General features: G+C 36.6%; 1 protein-coding gene across 1 annotated transcript; it reads right to left on the bottom strand.

Moving 5' to 3' along the window:
- Positions 1-2,624: 2,624 nt before the first annotated feature.
- Positions 2,625-16,195, bottom strand: rtbdn (retbindin). The gene is made up of 6 exons (XM_081361504.1): positions 16,141-16,195; positions 15,016-15,206; positions 13,803-13,890; positions 13,196-13,324; positions 13,002-13,098; positions 2,625-4,628 (listed from the first exon to the last, which is right to left on the bottom strand). Exons 2-6 carry the CDS (start codon positions 15,167-15,169, stop codon positions 4,281-4,283), a joined length of 816 nt encoding a protein of 271 aa, XP_081217630.1. The 5' UTR covers positions 15,170-15,206; positions 16,141-16,195; the 3' UTR covers positions 2,625-4,280.
- Between the last annotated feature and the right edge of the window lie 3,106 nt (positions 16,196-19,301).

The following is a 19,301-nucleotide window of genomic DNA, read 5'->3' as shown; positions in this document are numbered from 1 at the left end:
ACGACTGTTACATAATGTAGGCTACTCGAGTATCATTGGTTTGCTGCTTTTTAACTTGTGGGTCACAGCAAATGCACATTTTATATATATATATATATACTAAAGAAAGATGGTTCTTTAAAGGTTCTTTATACGTAGTAACAGTTCTATTTAGAACCGATATATCGTCCTGAGGAGAACCCTTTATATGCTGAAATGGTTCTTTGTGTTAGGGTTTAGGGTGCTTTATTCCCGCCTTTTTGTTTTTCAAACAGTTTTCTGTAACTGTCAAAGCCACCTCTTCATTACTGATGTTCTGGAGCTCAGCTGTACAACTACAGTTACTACACAGACTGTCAACATACTCTCAACAGGTACATGATTTATTTCTTAAAATGTCTATAAATTAGGCCTATAACTTTCACTGTAAAAATTGTAACAATAATTTCCTAACAATCATGTATTTTGTGTTTTTAGTTTAACAGACCATGTAAGTGTGAGCAGCTCTGTTCAGTCAAGGATACTCATCTTCTCTTCTTCACAAAGTAACAGAGATATAAAATGTATGATATTTTTAAATTATAACTTTATGCCTAAACATACCGAGTCACAAAAAATATTAAAGCTATCCCATGACTTTATCACTTTTTCCTTTTAGCTAATTTTGGCCCTCATGAACATGTTTGTACATAATCAAATGGAAAAGACACAATGTAACTCTAAACTTAATTGTGTATTTCAGATGTTGTCACGTATCATAACCTCATCGTCTGCAGAGAGAAACTGCCACTCAGAATACACACATAATGAAGGACATTAAGACATCATAGGGGATTGTGAAAATATTTCCCTGGAACTTGGTCTTCATTACATCTACAGTATATTGTGTTCAGCCTATTAATGTATTCAGCAAACAACTGTTGTTAGAGCACAGTCATTTCTGCTACAGTCTGCCATGTCAATAAAAAATGAAAGTACCTAATTGACACAACATGCTGTTTGTGTCAAAAAAAGAAGAAAAAAAGAAGAAGAGTAAAACCCAAGTGAAGGCAACAAGATATGAGACCAGGCAAAGAGGACTAAAAAAATAAACTATATTAATAAATAATTTATACAAATTATATTAATAATAGTAATATTAATAATATGAAGATACTATATATTAATATGAGGATTAAAAAAGGTTATTTATAACCCCATTAAGGTCCTATATAGCACTTTCAAAGCATTGTTCTTTATGGAACCTTATAAAAAGGTTCTATTTAGCACCAAAAGGGTTCTGCTATTCTGAACCCTAATTTGGTGCTGTTCAGAACCATTTTTCTTAAGAGTGTATATTTATATGTGTATGTAGGTGTATTCAAAATATGACTAAATACTAGCTAATGTTGTAAAAATACCATTATGCTGTACTAAAATAACAGTGCCGACATAAATATAGCTACTATTTGGCTGCAAAGCCAGAAGTTTTTCTTGTGATGGGTGGGAGTTTTTGTGGTTACTTACATAAGTTGGGTCACAAGGCGCTAAAGGTCAAGCCTGGGTTAACTGATCATGAATTCAGCATCAAACACCATCATCACAGGGTCAATGAATGTGTTTCGCCTTAAAATGGGTCCATGGCGCCATCTAGTGCTGGAAGTGTCATAAAGCAATTCAAAATGGGTTTCAAGAAAATAGGCTATGTTAACTTGGTTGAGTGATGAATAGGCCTAGCTAATGAATAATAAACGCGACAGACCTTATTCAGAGCAGCGCCATGACAGGTATGAAAGCGAGGCTGTGAGGGATAACTTACCGTGTTTTCAGTGGCATCCGCTGTATAAAGCTTCGAGATCTCTTATAAATTTCTACAGCTCATTTTGTCTGGGGTTTTTTTCAACTGAAATTTCTTGTATAGATATTTTTGCAGTCTTTGTAAGGCAGAACAATCCAAAAACACATTTATGTCAAAGATGGCGCTGCTGTGAATAAGGTCTATTCTGCTTCACACATTACATACACAGAGATACGGGACAGATATAAACAGAATAACAGACATTAGTGTAGTCTACAACAAATATATAGCCTATGTTGTCGTAATTACCGTAATTACCAGATGACAACACGTTCTACTCACAGCTGTTTACGTCCTCGGATTCGGAATTGTGCGTGTCTATGGCAACACTATCAAGGCCAAAATTAATCTGCAGTGGTCACGTGGTACAAATCGAAACTCTCAGAAAATTCCGAATTACAAATTGTAATCTATGAGGACATGGACACTTATACCTGGTTTCACAGACAGGGTTTAGATTAAGCCAGGATTCAATTAGGATAATTTAAGTAGCTTTTATAAACATGAGACTACTGATGTGCATCTTGAGTGAAAAAACAATGGCACTGATATATTTTAAGATATGCTTTCAGTTAAAACAGCTCAAACATAGTTACTTAGTCTGGGACTAGGCTTAAGCCTTGTCTGTGAAACCAGGGGTAGGCTATATGAATTTCATGCTATAATTTAAGTTCAATAGTTAAATGTAGCATAAATTTGGCAAGATAAACACATGGTTAATTGATAACAAGACTTTACACTAAACAGGATAATAACAATGACGGGATTAAAGTGGTTTAAACCGCTTAAAAAAAACAGGTAAAAGAATAATTTTTAATTTAGTTTATTTATGAATTACAGACATATAAGATCAGAAGAGAAACACGTTTACTCAAGGCAGCCACATAATACAGAAACATCAAACTGCTCACACTGACCATCCGTTTACATACACACATAACACAATGTCCTCGCGTTCACTGTTAAACAGTCAACTAGTACACTCATTCATAACTAGTCAAACAGAATTTACAGTGCTCTCACAGTTTTTCTTTACAGCATTAATTTATAAATACTTCGGGTAAATGACAGCTGAATCATATCTGTGTTTTCACTAATAAAGTCATTTACTCAAAACACACAGACATAAATTACACATACGACTGTGTGAAATGTAAAGATTAGGCTATATGCATGTATGATAATGTGATGTTAGCAGAAATGAGACATCCATACTTCCACATGTTGTGATTATAATGAAATATCACAGTTGTAGAAACAAGCGACAATAGCAACATTTAGATCTAAACTGAGACAAAAATGCCATAATAATATTTGTAAATGATGTAGTTTCATGCAGTGGGCAAATACAAAAACACACTGAATTAACAGTTCAACTCAACATAAAACAAGATTCGCAACCCATATTCCTGATGTTATTTGTCATATTTCCAGGTGAATAAGAATATTTGAAAACACTTTACAATAAAGTCTCATTTATTAGTAGTAGTTAATGCATTAACTAATAATGAGCAATATATTTTAAACAACATTTATTAATCTTTGTTAAATGTTAGCTAATAAAAATAGTTATTCATTGTTTGTTCATGTTGTGGTTAGATCATTAACTAATGTTACCAGACACAACTTTGATTTTAAAAATGCATTAGTAAATGCTGAGATTAACATTAGCTAAGATTAATAAACACCATAGAAGTATTGTTCATTATTCGTTCATGTAGTTAAACCTTATTGTAAAGTGTCACCAAATATTCAATTAGATTCAGACCTAAATTCAACTTGTCACGTTGCCTTTAAAGGTGCAGTGTGTGCCTCTAGTGGTGAGGTTGTGAATTGCACCCAACAGAAGTTAAGGTGGCCGACAGGAAGTGATGTCGTCGCGTGAGACAGCAGAGAGTAGCCAGTTAAACAATGAGGTTTCTTTACAAAGATAAATTAAGAAATTAGGTTTACTTAATTATTCAGGAAAATGATATGTTATTGTGAATATTATTGTTACTTGTTCATCATTGTGTCAGTGTTTTATTCGCTGACTTTAGCTTTAGCTTCTTTGCACGAAGAATAAAATAGTGACAAAACATGTTTGTTCATTCAGGGCCACCGTAGAACGGCGCATTTCACTGTAAGGGGACCCGAGGTGTATATGTAGATAGAAATGGCTCAATCTAAGGTAATAAAAACATATCGGTTCATTATACACCACTGAGAACATAGTTATGTATATGATATTGCATTTCTGTTAACAGATCCTCCTAAATATTACACAATGCACCTTTAACAGGTTAAAATAGGCAGAATTTAAATTTACAGAACTAGTTAAAGTCTATCCAGGATTGTTTTGTCGACTGTGTTAAATAGACAATAGAATTACGGTAGAAAGCATTCATTTACTTCAAATTCAACCGATAAGATAAAAACAGAACACTTGATAACAAACATTCAGCAGATCTAGAACACAAATGTTCTAGAAGCCGCTTCCACTGCCTTCCATATCGGTGGCCAGAACAGAGCGTTTGCGCAGGACGGTGTTGCTCCTCCGGGCCTGTGGTGGCGCTGTGGCACTGCGTGTCTGAGGCTGTGCAGGGGGGCAGGGCGCTCTGTACTGGGGCAGGCCGGTCTTGGTGGTGTCCAGTTCTTCGGGGTCTCCTTCCTGAACCCTCAGGGCCGCGATCACCTCTCGATCTGAGGGGCTGAGAGTCAGACAGCCGCAGCTAAGGCCTTCGACGCCGTCTTCTTCCCCGGGGTCGTCTTCAACCGTCATAAAGGCGTCTCCCCAAAGACTCTCGCAGAGGTCTCGCCCGTGCTGATACATCTGATCAACAAACACAGATGCATGGATGATCAGAACATGCTTACAAGTACGCAAACCAACAACTGTTCTATCAAAGTACCGGTGCACTTCGTTCATTTTTGATCGAAAAAGTTACGTTTTTTTTTTTGTACTTCATTGGAATGGTACGAAACTTGGTAAAGGTTTTGGCACTTACTATGTGAACACACACACACAAAAATAATAGACATGATTCGAGAAGGTTAAATGGTCTGGGGAAAAAAAAGTCACATTTGTGCTCCTCGCAGTCAAAAATGGCCGCATTGGAAATGATTGGGAGGCGAATTTCATCTAGTAGAAGCATTTGGTACTGCAGCCAAACAAAATCTGACTGAAAGCTAATTTTTTGAGATATCAACCTCAAATTTTGAACTCGACTTGTTTAGATTTGTGGCTTTGATTTTCTCAGTTTTAAAGTAAAACATGTTTTTGAAAATATGCTTCATCAATTATTGCTTTCACTTCAGCAATAATAATCTGCCAAGTCTGTGCTGTAAAGCATTCAAGATTTACGCCAGTTTAAGTTGGAAATTGTATAAATGAATAAATGGATTATAAATACAGCGTAAATATAATTTAGTACCATAAAATCCCCTAAAAATACAAAATATTAAATAAAAAACATTATCGAACTAAAATATAGTACATTCATTTCATTGAAATAAAAAAAATAATTTCTGTTATTTTTGACCGACACGCAAAGAGCATGTCAAGTCATTTCACTCGGCGGCCATCTTTGAAATGCCTCTCGAGCAGCTTTTTCAGTCATAGTGCAGCTCCTGCTTCTTCGAATGGGGAAACATCTAATTCTCTAAAGCACCAGGTAAGGTTTTTACCACTCAAATAGTGGTAAAAAGGTCTTATTTTTCATGTGCAGTCCTAAGCGCGCATCTTAAGCTGTGACACGATCACTTTCGTGGCTCTTATTTTTTGAAGCGGCACTTATTCCGCCATATTGCTTGTTTCACTTTCTCCCATTCATAGTAACATGAGTGCATAGTCTAGTTTGTATATATAAAGTCTTTGGTTTGATGATCCAATGAGAAAACTGACTGTGGAAGAAGACTCACCCTATACATGTTTTTGGTTTTGGAGACAGATTTTTGAGAGCAGTCAATACACTTTATAAAGATTGTAATAGCTCTGTTGGACTGGCCCATGGCACAACCCCAAGATTTAACATCCATCGAGGTATAAGACAAGGGTGCCCTCTGAGTCCCTTTTTATTTCTTCTTGTTACTGAAATTATGTCTGTACACATTAAAAAAAGTTCATTTAAGGGCATCACGGCAGTAGATAGAGAATTTAAATTATCACAACTTGCAGATGATACAGCAATTTTTCTAGCTAATGAATATGAAGTTCCAAAAGTGGTTCAGTGTATAGAGATGTTTTCAAAAGTATCGGGACTTGAAATGAACTTAAGTAAGTCGGTGTTATTACCATTGAAGGAATGCAATATGTTGTCGATAAATAATATCCCTGTGAAGAGTACTTTTACATATTTGGGCATTGTTATTGATAAAAATGAAAAATCCCGTAACAACTTAAACTTTGACCCAATAGTTGAGCAAATAACAAAAAAATTTAACATGTGGTTAATGAGGGATCTTTCTTTAAATGGCAGAGTTTTACTGTCCAAAGCTGAAGGGATATCACGAGCTGTTTATGTGTCTCTGGCTTTGGGAATGCCTACTACAGTTTTTAAAAAACTAGATAAAATTCTTTTCAATTTCATCTGGAGAAATAAGTGTCATTATCTTAAAAAAGAGGTGTTATGTAACACAAGACAAAACGGAGGTCTGGAGGTTCTTCGTTTTGAAACAGTAAATAACACTTTTAAAATTAAATGGCTAACTAAATTAATACAAGAAGAAGATAATATTTGGAATGCTTTCCCTAAATTCATTTTTAATTCAATTGGAGGACTCAAATTCGTGTTGAAATGTGACTATAACCCTGATAAATTGCCTGTAAAATTAGCTAATTTCCACAAGCAAGCTCTGCTGTCATGGAAACTGGTGTACAAACATCATTTCTCACCTACAACTTATTACATTTGGAATAACAGGTGTATTCAGTATAAAAACAGATCTTTGTACAACAAAAACTGGGTTAGTAATGGTGTTGTTTTGGTTTCACAACTTCTGAATTCTGATGGTCAATTGTTATTGTTTGAAGAATTTATTTCTAAATTTGATATTGCAGTTACACCAAAAGAATATGGCATTGTTTTCGCTGCTATCCCAAGGAATGTTTTGCAACTTATGATTGGATCCAGAACAGAGCTTTTTGTGACAGCTCCTGTTAACAATATTTTTTTGGGAAGTGTAGATGTTACAAAAAACAAATGTTCAAGTAATTACATTAGAAATCTTTTGGTAAATGTTACGGTTCCTCCTGCTAAAATTTTTTGGACATCTCTTTATAAGGATATTGATTGGAAAAAAATTTGGTTGATGAGTAATAAATTCTGTCTTAACAATAAAATAAAAGAAGTATCTTTCAAAATTATACACAGAATATATCCGGCAAAGAAGACATTAGAAAGATTTAAGATTGATATTGAGTATGCATGTAATTTCTGTGGCTTAAATGAAGAAACTATTGAACATTTGTTTTATCACTGTGTGTTTACTAAAATGTTCTGGATGAATGTACAAAACTTTATTGAAAGGAAAACAGGACAATCATTATGTTTGCAGGAGAAGGACGTTCTTTTTTACTTTGAGGACATTAATTTGGAAAAGGACTTGATTTTCTTTGTTCAACTTGTTTTATTTTTAGGAAAATTTCACATTCATAAAAGAAAGTGGACTGACAGCAAGCCATTATTTAATCTATTTATACAAGAGCTATCTCATTATAGCACCACTATCAATGATCTTAAACAGTCAAAGGCTTTAAAAACAAATTCTATTCTGAAAAAATTCCTATGCATCTAATGTGTTTTTTGCATACCCTCTGTAATCTTATTTCTTTTAATGTTTGTACCCCTGGCAAACAGTTTTGTTCTGAACATTTTTGTTAATAAAAAAAAAAAAAAAAAAAAAAAAAAAGAAGACTCACCCTAATGCTGCAATAGTGGCCCCTTGTGGCCATGCTGAGAATGCAGTGTGTAATTGCTTGGTATTGTGCATTTTTAAAACATAAAAAACTAGCAGTAAATATACATTAACAGCAGAACTTACAACCAAAATCATCCTTCAGACTGCTAGTTATTCAACTGGGAAAATAAAAATTAAATTACTAAAGCAATGTGAAGAGCACAGCTGCAGTTATGAGGGATCTTACCATCCATGTAGCATCAAAAATATTATGTGTAATGATGAGAAAACATTTCGGATCCGCTGCTAACATTATCCGTCGTTAAATTCGCACATCAGCTTTAATGATTTCACAAAGTAGAACACACACACACACCTCCTCTGCTTTCTCTATCTCATTATTGGCTGTGATTTTCACCCCTCAGAAGAACATGTGAAGTGTGTGTGTGTTTCTCTGTCACTCATGGTTATGCACATGTGATGATGATTGTGTTGATTATGAATTTTTACTGCCAGCGGCATTTCCACAGAAACACAGTGATCGTAAAACCAACATGGGATCAACTATGACTCGATAATCTTAATCACCTTCCTGCTCTTATTGGCAATGATTCATCACTGCACGCTATTCTACGAAAAAAAGTATAATCTTTTATGAAAATCATAACTTCCACTTCCAAAACGACTTTCATTTCCGGCCGACATCCGGCTTTATCTCTCTGATTTATCAAGCAGCTTCATAGAGACACTTTCACCATCCAGCGAATTCATCATGATTAAATCAAGTCCTGCTCACTGTTAAACCTCATTAAAAATATTTTACCCCTAAAGAAGTGAATGACAGACAAGTCTGTTTAACATTAAAAATCATGTTGGGATCACATGACCAGCCAAACACTTGCTTGCTTTATCTTGGTATTACTGGACAACTCCATTCACCAAATAAATAATTCATTAATTATGAGCGAATCAAAATTGGATCACAGTTGAATATGTTTTGATTTAGCGAATCAAATTAACACTGATATTGTGACAGATGTTGCTGAAATTCATTGATTTTTAAGTATTTTGTAACATTTTTACAACCATTACTGTATTGCACTGTTGCAATGTTGAATCAATGTTGAAACAACAAATTAGATTATATCAACCACGTTCAGCGTTGAAAATGACTGTACGAAAGGCCGGTTGCACTGATTCACATCTCTCTCTCTTTTCACATGTACAGCATGTCAGTGGTGAGGAAATGTGACATGAACTGACACGTTCACTGTGTGTGTGTGTGTGTGTGTGTGTGTGTGTGTGTGTGTGTGTGTGTGTGTGTGTGTGTGTTTTCTAAAGACGTTCCAGCTGTGTCCATGCCTGAAGTTACATACTCTCTCCAGTTCTGACGGTGATGTGAACAACCCACATAGCAAGTGATCTTGGCCCCAATGTGTCCTCACGCTGGCAATGACATGTCTCCTGTCAGCCAGAGCTGGGCCATGTGTGGCAATGATGGCAAAGCATGATCACAGTAAACAACATGAGGGCGACTGCTGGTGGGAGGAGTGTGTGTCTCAGATCAATCCAGTGATCATCTGCTCCAATTAAGTGCACTTTACTGCAGTTGACTTCACTGATTGACAATTTACTTCATTTGAAATGATAATGTTTCATCTGTTATGACTTAGCATTTAAAAGGTTAATTTTTAACAATACTAAATTTTTAAATACTGAATTGATTAAACCATACCATAATCATGCAATATTTCATTAATTTTGTTAATCAAGGGGCATCATTTTATGAATATGCTGTCATAAAATACACTGTATTTTATTCCTGTTGTGGATGTTTATCTCCTTAAAATTAAAGTAAAATATTCTGTTTTAAATAAAGTGAAAAAAAAAATGTTATTTCCTTAAATGTTTTTACAGAAAAACACTTATTTAACAGGTATTTCCTGAATTAATTCAAATAACTGGGAGCAACAGAACATTAAACACTGACAGATCTCTCAAGATCTCAGCATATTCACTTATTACAATCCAGTTTGACTATTTATTTTATACTAAAGTTCTTATTGAGAGGTTTAGGCGTTGAAGACTTATTGTAAAAAAAATGTTTGAAGTCACCATTATGATGATCGGTGTTTGCTTTAGTTGGGCTCTTGACCCTTACGTTTTTAACATTAGTATTTCTTTTGCTGCTTTTGTATCACATTACACATTTGTTATGGCAAGAAGATTGCTGGAGAAAATCTCATCAGATGATGTTGGTCACTTATTGGTGATGTCGTCATCATATACGAATCTCAACAATGGTGACAATCAACAAAGCTGTGACTTTAGTAGCTTGTTTTGTGATGTTCATTATTGATCTGAATATTTATATGCATTGTTGAGATTCATACTCCGATTACTGATGTCTGTGTGAGTCTACATGATCCTGTCAAAACATTTTCTGCATAATGATTTAATAAAATCTTTCAGAGTATCACAACACACACAACCGTTTCTGGTTTACTTAAGGCTGAAAATCAGTACCAACACTAAAACCTATTCATGCCCAGTGCAGGACCAGTTATGGGTAAGTAATTGCCTGAGACGCGGGCCAGTTACTTGGCCACTCCAGGGCCGTCATTCTTTGCAGTATGTGGGCCATGTAAAAAAGGGGCTTTGTGGACCGGAGAAAAAACTGCTATGTGGGAAACCTCTGTAGTGATGTTTGTATCAGACAGTTTCCACGTTTCCATGCGCAAAACTTTTGTGCTATTTTGTAAATGTTGATAAAAAACTATTGCAAAATGACGCCGTTTCCATTAGCTGATGTTTTGCGACTGAAACGTGATTTTTTCCTCTCGCGATAAGTCATTCCAATAATTATGGCAACCGATGTTGGTATGGGTTTACGTATATCCCAGCCACCGCACTAGCCATTACTTTTAATGGAAGGAGACGTAGGAATGTTATACAAGCATTAATGGCAAGGAAAACCCCTTATACTTGGGAGCGGCACATATAAGGTGTTTCTGGGTATTTCTCCCTCATATCTGCTTCAATGGTCTTGATTGTGGCATTTCCTTGTTGTTTAGAGTCTAGTATTCCTGTAATACATTTGTCTTTTATGAGTTTAATGAAGAACTCTCGTCTTCTGTCCAAACATACCGTAAATGCTGTAAAAACTGTAAATGCGTAAAAACTGTTTCCATTGCAGTTTTGCAAAATATTTCTTTTTCAAATTGCCTGAAAAACCACCTCATGCGAGCGTAAAAAACTGTTTTGTGATATATGGGAGTTTTTGCGAAATTGACGTGTTTCCATTGGCCGTATTTTCAATGCGTAATTTCAATTTGCGCAATTTGAAGGGCCACGTGGCTAGTGATGTGAACAAACCTCATTATTTCTCTTGCCCTGTTGAGTCCCAATTTGGAGATTAGGTTAAAACTATCCCCTCTGTGTAATTAAAGCTCAACACAAAAGCCCCAGACATCAATGATTCCTTACCAACCACACAGCAAAAACCCCTAGTAACAGAACACCTAAACAACCATATAGCAACATGTAAAAACTCTTCAGAACTTCTTAAAAACTGCATACCAATATCATGCCAATACAGCAATGTGTCAAACATCCTCAGAACACCTTAACAACCTCCTAGCAACACACTCTAACATAATAAACTTAGCAACAACACCCTGGCAACCACCAGTAATGCCATAGCAATAGATAGCAATGTGCTACAACTATTTAGAGCACCTAAGCAACCACTTAACAACATACTAAAAAAATATTCAGAAGACCTTAGCAACTGCATAGCAACATGCTGGCAATCACGTACAACATCATAGCAATACAGCAATGTTTCAAATGTCCTCACAACACTTCAACAACAACTTAGGGACACAATAAAAATATTAAGAAGTCCTTGTAACACCATGGCAACCACTAAGAAACACACCTACATTTTTGCATCTGCATAGCAACACCCTGGCAACCAGCCACAACTCATGGCAATGTGCAAAACTCCTTTAGAACACATTATCAACTTCTTAACAACTGCATAGCAATAACCTGGCAAACACCCTAGGTACACAGAGCAATGTGCTAAAGTTTAACACATCAACTACTTAGCAACACATAACCAACATTAAAAAATCTACATAGCAGTACATGTGACAAAAACTACTCAGAAAACCTTAACATTCACAACATTCTTAGCAAAATAGACCACTTAGTAACTGCATAGAAATACCGTGGCAACCTCCCACAATTCCCTAGGAACACATTGCAAGCAATGAGCCAAAACCCACTAAAAACACTTTAGCAATACACTGAAAACATAAAAAAACATTAGCAATTGCATAGCAACACCCTGGCAACCACCCAAACCACAAAGCAATGTGCCAAAACTCACTAAAACATTTTAGCAACACACTGAAAACATTAAAAAAAAAACACACATCAATGTATCAAAACCCACTAAAAACACTTTAGCAACCTACTAACAATATAAACAAACCTTAGCAACTGCATAGCAACACCATGGCAACCACCCAAAACACACAGCAATGTACCAAACACCACTAAACACATTTTAAAAAACCTTAGCAATTGCATAACAACACCCTGGCAACCACCCAAAACACACAGCAATGTGTCATAACCCACTAAAACACTTAAGAAACACACTAAAACCCTTTAAAAAACCTTAGCAATTGCATAACAACACCCTGGCAACCACCCAAAACACACAGCAATGTGTCATAACCCACTAAAACACTTAAGAAACACACTAAAACCCTTTAAAAAACATTAGGAATTGCATAACAACACCCTGGCAACCACCCAAAACACACATCAATGTGTCATAACCCACTAAAACACTTTAGAAACACACTAAAAACCTTTAAAAAACATTAGGAACTGCATAACAACACCCTGGCAACCACCCAAAACACACAGCAATGAGTTTTGCCCAGACGAATATCACATTTTCTTCAGAAATGTACAGATCAAATGTGTCAAACACAATGTGTCAAAACCCACTAAAAACACTTTAGCAACACACTAAAAATATAAACAAACTTCAGCAACTGCATAGCAACACCCTGGTAACCACCTAAAACACACAGCAATGTGCCAACAACCACTAAAAACACTTTAGAAACACACTAAAAACATTTAAAAAACCTTAGCAATTGCATAGCAACCCCCTGGCAACCACCCAAAACACACATCAATGAGTTTTGCCCAGACGAATATCACATTTTCTTCAGAAATGTACAGATCTAGTGAGTTTGATGTATTATGTTTGGTATTATGTTACCTGTTGGTAAGACACACAGCCGCCGGTGCAGTTCTGTCCTCTTGGGTCGGTGGCCCAGTCTCGAGCACACGTCAGGTCCAGTTTACAGGCCTCGTACCTGCAACAGTGGTCATGATATTACCAACAGCGCATCACAAAAGGTTATGGCCTTGGACCTGAAGACAGTGTGTGAGCATGAGTGGGCGGGGCCTCACCAGTCTCTGCAGAAGCTGTGGCACAGAGGTACCGCCTTCAGGGAGGAGTCATGATGTGGGTGTGGCCAGCGAGCAGCGTCAGGAGAGCAGCGATAAAAACACACCGCGCGCTTCAGGAAGGACTCGCAGCTAGAGAGAGAGAGAGAGAGAGAGAGAGAGAGAGAGAGACTGTTATATACACACACACACGCACACACACACACATATATATATAATTCTTTTTTAGTTGAAGAAAAAGAGATGGTACTTCACAAACACATTCAGTAAAAAAATAATGAGCATTTACACAAAACTTCACAGGCACAAAAACCACAACACATAAGCGAAAAATAAATAAATAGATAAAAATGAATTCAAAATAATTAAACATGAATTATGAACAAACAAACCTGGATTAAAAATAACTGACTAAATATATAAATAAATAAATAAAAATGAATAAAAAAAACATGAATTATAAACAAACAAACCTGGATTAAAAATAAATAAATAAATAAATAAATAAATAAATAAATAAATAAATAAATAAATTTTTACAAAGATTTTAATAAAGATTTTACAGTGTAAATATGAATCATATCTATTTAGGGAATGAATATAATCTTACAGAGGGCTGAGAAGACCACACTTATCCCAGGGAGAGTTGTCCACAGAGCCGGAGAGATCCTGGACATCCGTCTCAGAACAACATGAATCTGAAAAGAGACACAAACATTAACAACCTGAGACAAACTACAAACAATACAGTCCCAAATGGACGGTAAAATGAATCAGAAGTTTTTAATGAACTGATCTGGACCAGTTTTGAATCAACTGTGTGATTGTGAGAGGACTAGGGTGACCACCTGCTAATAAGCCCAAGGGGGGACAAGGGGTATGTTTCTGAGGGACAATGTGGGACACTGATGGCGCGGCGGTGCCCCACTGGCAGACTCACTGATAGTGGTTAACAAATTTCTAGCACATACCACCTTGCATAGTATTAATAATGCCCTATTCTCCTAAACGTGTAATTTTTGATGTATGCTCATGAATAAGCCAACCAATGTGTATTTTTTTTCTAAATAAAGACTCATAATATTTTAAACATTCAATGAATTGACAGATGTACTTCCACTTAAGATTTACTATTTAATTTTATTTATTTTTCATTACAATTTATTTACTTTAAATAAATTAATAAATTATAATATAAATGTATAGGATTAACAGGAATTGTAGTTGCTCAACACCACAGGAACAGTTAAAAAAAGTATTTAAAAAAAAATTGAACAATTCACCTCGTAGGCTATTCCCCTCCCTCCATGTCCGATTGAGAAGGACGTTTTGCAAAGGTCACAAAAGCCCTCTCTCGGTATCCCCCTCAACACCTTTCAGCCACAAATATTCATTTCCCCATTCTTGTTTCTTGTACTCACACCTTCTCTTTTTAATTGATGATGCCGTTGGCTCCTCTCAGACAGTCTCTTTCTCGAATTTTTCGAATTGAAAAGCGCGCATCTAAAAGTTCCTTCCTTTCAAGTGTGTCTGGTATGCGCGTGCGTGCGCTGTCATGACAACAACGAAAAAGTTGACAACAACCTAGTCAGCAGTTCAACTGAGGGGTTTGTGTGGCAACAATAGCGTGCTGAAATGTCAAGTAATGTTCGTTTGTCTGCTTGGGGCTCGAGTATATAGAGCGACCAACTTTTTTTTGAGCAAGCATAGATTATGCGTGACACGGTCTCAATTTGCGTGACGCGTGAATTGGGCTTCAGCGCGCACGCGCTACGCGGGACGGGTGGTCACCCTAGAGAGGACTATAAAGTGTGTGCACACACTCTCTGTGTAGAGCGAGCAGTCCTTCAGACGGGGCTCAGGACTGGGTGTGGCTTTGTGTCTCCCGTCCTTAAGACACGCCCCCTCGTGACTCATCACAGCAGCAGCCAATAGAACGAGGCAGGCGAGGCCGAGCAGAGCTCTGGACACGCCCATTTTCACCTGCGTTTGTCTTTCAACTGTAAGAAATAACCTGGGATGGGAAACACTTTATTGTGACTTTCATCTACTAACATTATGATGCTTCAGAACATGAAACTTTGATTCACATTTGCATTCATTTATTCATATTATGTTACGAATTACATAACGCTTCACAATCACTTATTCATAAAAGTAAACAGATTATAGCTCAGTTAATCACTGGTTACTTGATGTGTTTATTTTTTATCTGTCTGAAATCCTCAACCAATATAAGAGGAATTTCCGTCAAAATTTGGAATCAATCCTAACTAGCAATTAGGAATCCTGCTAAACTCAAAATTCTGAAAATATAAACTGGAAAGAATTTTTTTTCCAAGTAAAAAAATAAATATATATTCCCAAATTAGAAATAAAATAAAAATAATGTAACTTAAATAAAAATAAATATACATTCCCAAATAAAAACTGAAATCAAATAATACATTAAAACACAGGCCTAATATATATATATTCCAAAATAATAATAATAATGTAATATATATTCCCAAATAAAAACTGAATTCAAATAATGCATTAAAACATAAAATATAATATTCCCAAATAAAATATAAATAATACAATAAATTCATTCTAAATGACAAAATACACCTGAGTTTATATATAGGTTAAATCTTGATGCACTGTTTACATCACAGCCTACAGAAACTTTTAGTTTGATATATCAAAGTAATGAACAGGTTCAGTTCAACCGAAAGTTTTCACAGCTCATCTTAAGAGGAAAATAAATCATAAAAGACAACATCATGATTAACTGTGCTGTTCGTATGAATGTCCTTTAACTGTGTCGTGCAGTCCTGCATAAGAGGATGAAGAATTACTCAGACTGATCTACTCAAACTGCACACAGTAAACACCTCACGTCAGAGTTAAAATCTTCTAAAACACAAAATGACTGTTAATATGTCCATGAAACTCCTTCATACCTGATGTTGCTGCGTCCAGTGGCTGTTCTGATGCTCTCCGGTTTGATCTGCTCTCTCACTCTTTTCCCCGAGCTATAGTCGAAGGACATCTCGATGACAACGCCCCTCCCTCTCTCTCTCTCTCTCTCTCTCTCTCTCTCTCTCTCTCTCTCTCTCTCTCTCTCTCTCTCTCTCTCTCTCTCTCACACACACACGCACGCACGCGCGCGCACACACGCATTTACCATTAGTTTGTTCTTAGTGAGTGCAGTTATCAAAGGAAAATAATAAAAGCAATAAGACTATAAATAGACATAGACATAAACAAAGACACTTTGATCATACATTCTAATAATAATAATAGGTAATGTGGCTTTATTTCATGTGACCTTGTTTCTAATTGCCTCTCATCATGTGCCACTGAGTCACCTGCACATGTTTTGTTTTCCCCAAAACCTGTCTCGTATATTACATGAGGTGAATCCAGGGTGAATTAGGATAATCTGGGACATTGGGAGAATTGGGACACCTAAGCTTCTTGTTCCGTTGCAAACACGTCTATGTCAACATGAACGTATTATATGCTGTTTCTCACATGGTGAAGTCTCATTGGTTGATCTAAACTTCTGCAATAAACTACGAGTAAACTGCTAAACTTTAGCCTACATAAAGTTTAACATAACGCACAGACAAATCAAATTAACACTATTTTTACACAATATAAAAAACAGTAACACTTTACAATAAGATTCATTAGTTAACATTAATGTATTTACTGCATGAACTAACCATGAGCAATACATTTGTTACAGTATTTATTAATCTTTGTTAATGTTAGTTAATAAAAATACAGCTGTTCGTTATTTGTTCATGTTAGTTCACAGTACATTATCTAATGTTAACAAACACAACCTTTGATTTTAATGATGTATTAGTAAATGTTGAAAATAAATGCTGAAGAAGTATTGTTCATTCTTAGTTCATGTTAACTAAGGTAGTTAACTAATGTTAATGAATCTTATTGTAAAGTGTTACCTAAAAACGAAAGCCTCATAATATCGCGATGATACTAAAATAACACTAATGCATAATGCGTATCTAAAAGTGGCTCAAAATGGTCAAATATCAGCCATTTAATCTGCTTGACTGATATGTTTGATATATATGATACCAAGAAGAAGCCATTTGCAGTAAACAGATGCTATAATCATGGCCTTCACATTAGAGATGATCATTTCTCTCAGCAGGCAGGCACTGAGGGCTTGTTTTGCTGGTTATTCCTTCTCTAATCTTCCTTCTGGAATAATCCCACCTCCGTGCGCCGCTTTAAGACGTTTTTGGCCCCAAACGGAAAACACTGTGCCCTAGTTACAGAGCTGTAGAGGATTCAGTCTGAAACACTCTGGCTTCTTCCAACGGGGGTTACCGTCGGAAGCTGTTTCAGATGGCATGTGTGTTATCAGTCATGTCATGTAGTTAAGACCTGTCAGAGTGATTCATAATGATACAGACAGTTTCGTAAGCAGGGGCCGCAGGTCTCTCGACGCTCGTTCAAGTGTTTTATTTTGGGGCTGAGGACAGCAGACAGAAGCTATTAGCCTTTGGTCATCTGAGCTGGAATAATAATCCTTTGTGTCAAAGCTATTCATGGATGAGCCGTTGTTGTGTTCGTTCCTGGAGAGGTCACCCACAATACGACCAAAAGACCGCTGCTAATTGCACTGAATTCGTTCCACCATTCAGAGCTGGTTTCACTCGTACGGAGCAAATGACCCGCCCCCCTTAGTTACTGTTGCTACGTCCGACAAGCCATGGTAAAAAATAAATCGCGTAGCAGAGAGGACACTGACAACGCGCCAACAGACGAGACAGAGCAGGTTACGTTTTATATGAAACAGTCTTAGCTTTTACATTTTTTTTTAAGAAATTCAAACCGTTTTGTGGCTCTTTAATGTGCCGTGACAGATCGTTGTAACGCCTCAGTTCAAGAGGCAATGAGCTGATCATCTCTTCCTCTTTACTACTAGTCATAGCACCAATAAACATGAATGAACATCAGAAGGTATGTTGTTTCGACCATGGCAAGACGTCAATACCCACCATTTTTCAAGTTAAAGTCCACCAAAATGAATCTACTAACTCTCCTGTCTGGTTTGTTTGTCAGAAAAAATGTTGGTTTCTGCGTTCTGATTGGTCAGATCACCTGTCAGTCAAACTCCTGGCGAGCGGTGAATTGGACGCAATTTAGCCTAGCCTCAGTTAGCCTAGCTAGATGTACGGCCCACAATTTTCTGTTTCAATATCAAACACATATCAATTTTGGAGGGTAATGCCATGGTATTCTTGTAAGTACCTTAATGTTCTCTGTGAATTCATAAATGGCATATGGATATGCTAATCATTCTGTATCATGATAAATATCAAAGTACAATGGTTATTTGTATTCCACTATTAAAAAGGAGTTTAAAGTGTGTAGTTTTGTTATGGCCTATAATGAGAAAGTATCCTCAAAGTAGAGATGTTCTTATTATAGTGAGATACCATTAAGGAAAGTGTAATGGTTTAACAACTGTCGATCTCTGTTAGCAGAGAAATGAACCATAGAAATGACCAAGTAATGTCGTACAGTGAAATAGCCATTTTTTTGTTGTAAATGTAACCGGTCCTTCTCGACCCACTCAGAGCGGATTCTAACGGGGGTCTCTGGCGTGGGAAACAGGCGCTAACAAGGAGACTAAAGACAGCAGCCGCTAGCATCAGTCGCTAGCGCACTTCTTGAGACCAAGGGAGTGAGGTTTACACACATAGCTCTCACTGGCCTACGTTACAGTCACCCCCTAAAACTGACTCATCCGGGTCACGGCACCAAATGTAACCAGTCCTTCTCGACCCGCTCCAAGCAGGACTCGAACAGGGGTCCTACAGCGTGGGAGACAAGCACGCAAACAAAGACTACAGCCACTAGCATCAGTCGCTAGCGTGACTCTTGAGGCCAGGGGAGTGAGGTTTACACGCACAGCTCTTACTGGCCTACGTTACACAAACTCCAAATAAACCTGCCTCAAAAGTAAATATTTAATGCCAAAAAAATAGTTGAATATTAGCAGTCTAGCAGACAAGCTGTGAATTCATTAAGTAATAACCAATTTCCTCACAAAAGTAGTTAATTTAGCTTATAACTC

This window comes from Scardinius erythrophthalmus (genome assembly GCF_964197995.2).
Source record: "Scardinius erythrophthalmus genome assembly, chromosome: 1".
In the NCBI taxonomy this organism is placed as follows: domain Eukaryota; kingdom Metazoa; phylum Chordata; class Actinopteri; order Cypriniformes; family Leuciscidae; genus Scardinius; species Scardinius erythrophthalmus.
The sequence above is the reverse complement of the archived record's forward strand: the minus strand, read 5'-3'. Positions and strand labels throughout refer to the sequence as shown.

Bases quoted from the DNA above. Each gene is read 5' to 3' on its own strand.
- rtbdn (XM_081361504.1), bottom strand. From the start codon at position 15,169: ATGGGCGTGTCCAGAGCTCTGCTCGGCCTCGCCTGCCTCGTTCTATTG. The intron at 13,891-15,015 runs GTGTGTGCACAC...GTCTCTTTTCAG, and splicing joins CTGCTCGCTCTACACAGAGA to ATTCATGTTGTTCTGAGACG. The intron at 13,099-13,195 runs GTGAGGCCCCGC...CCACTGTTGCAG, and splicing joins CACAGCTTCTGCAGAGACTG to GTACGAGGCCTGTAAACTGG.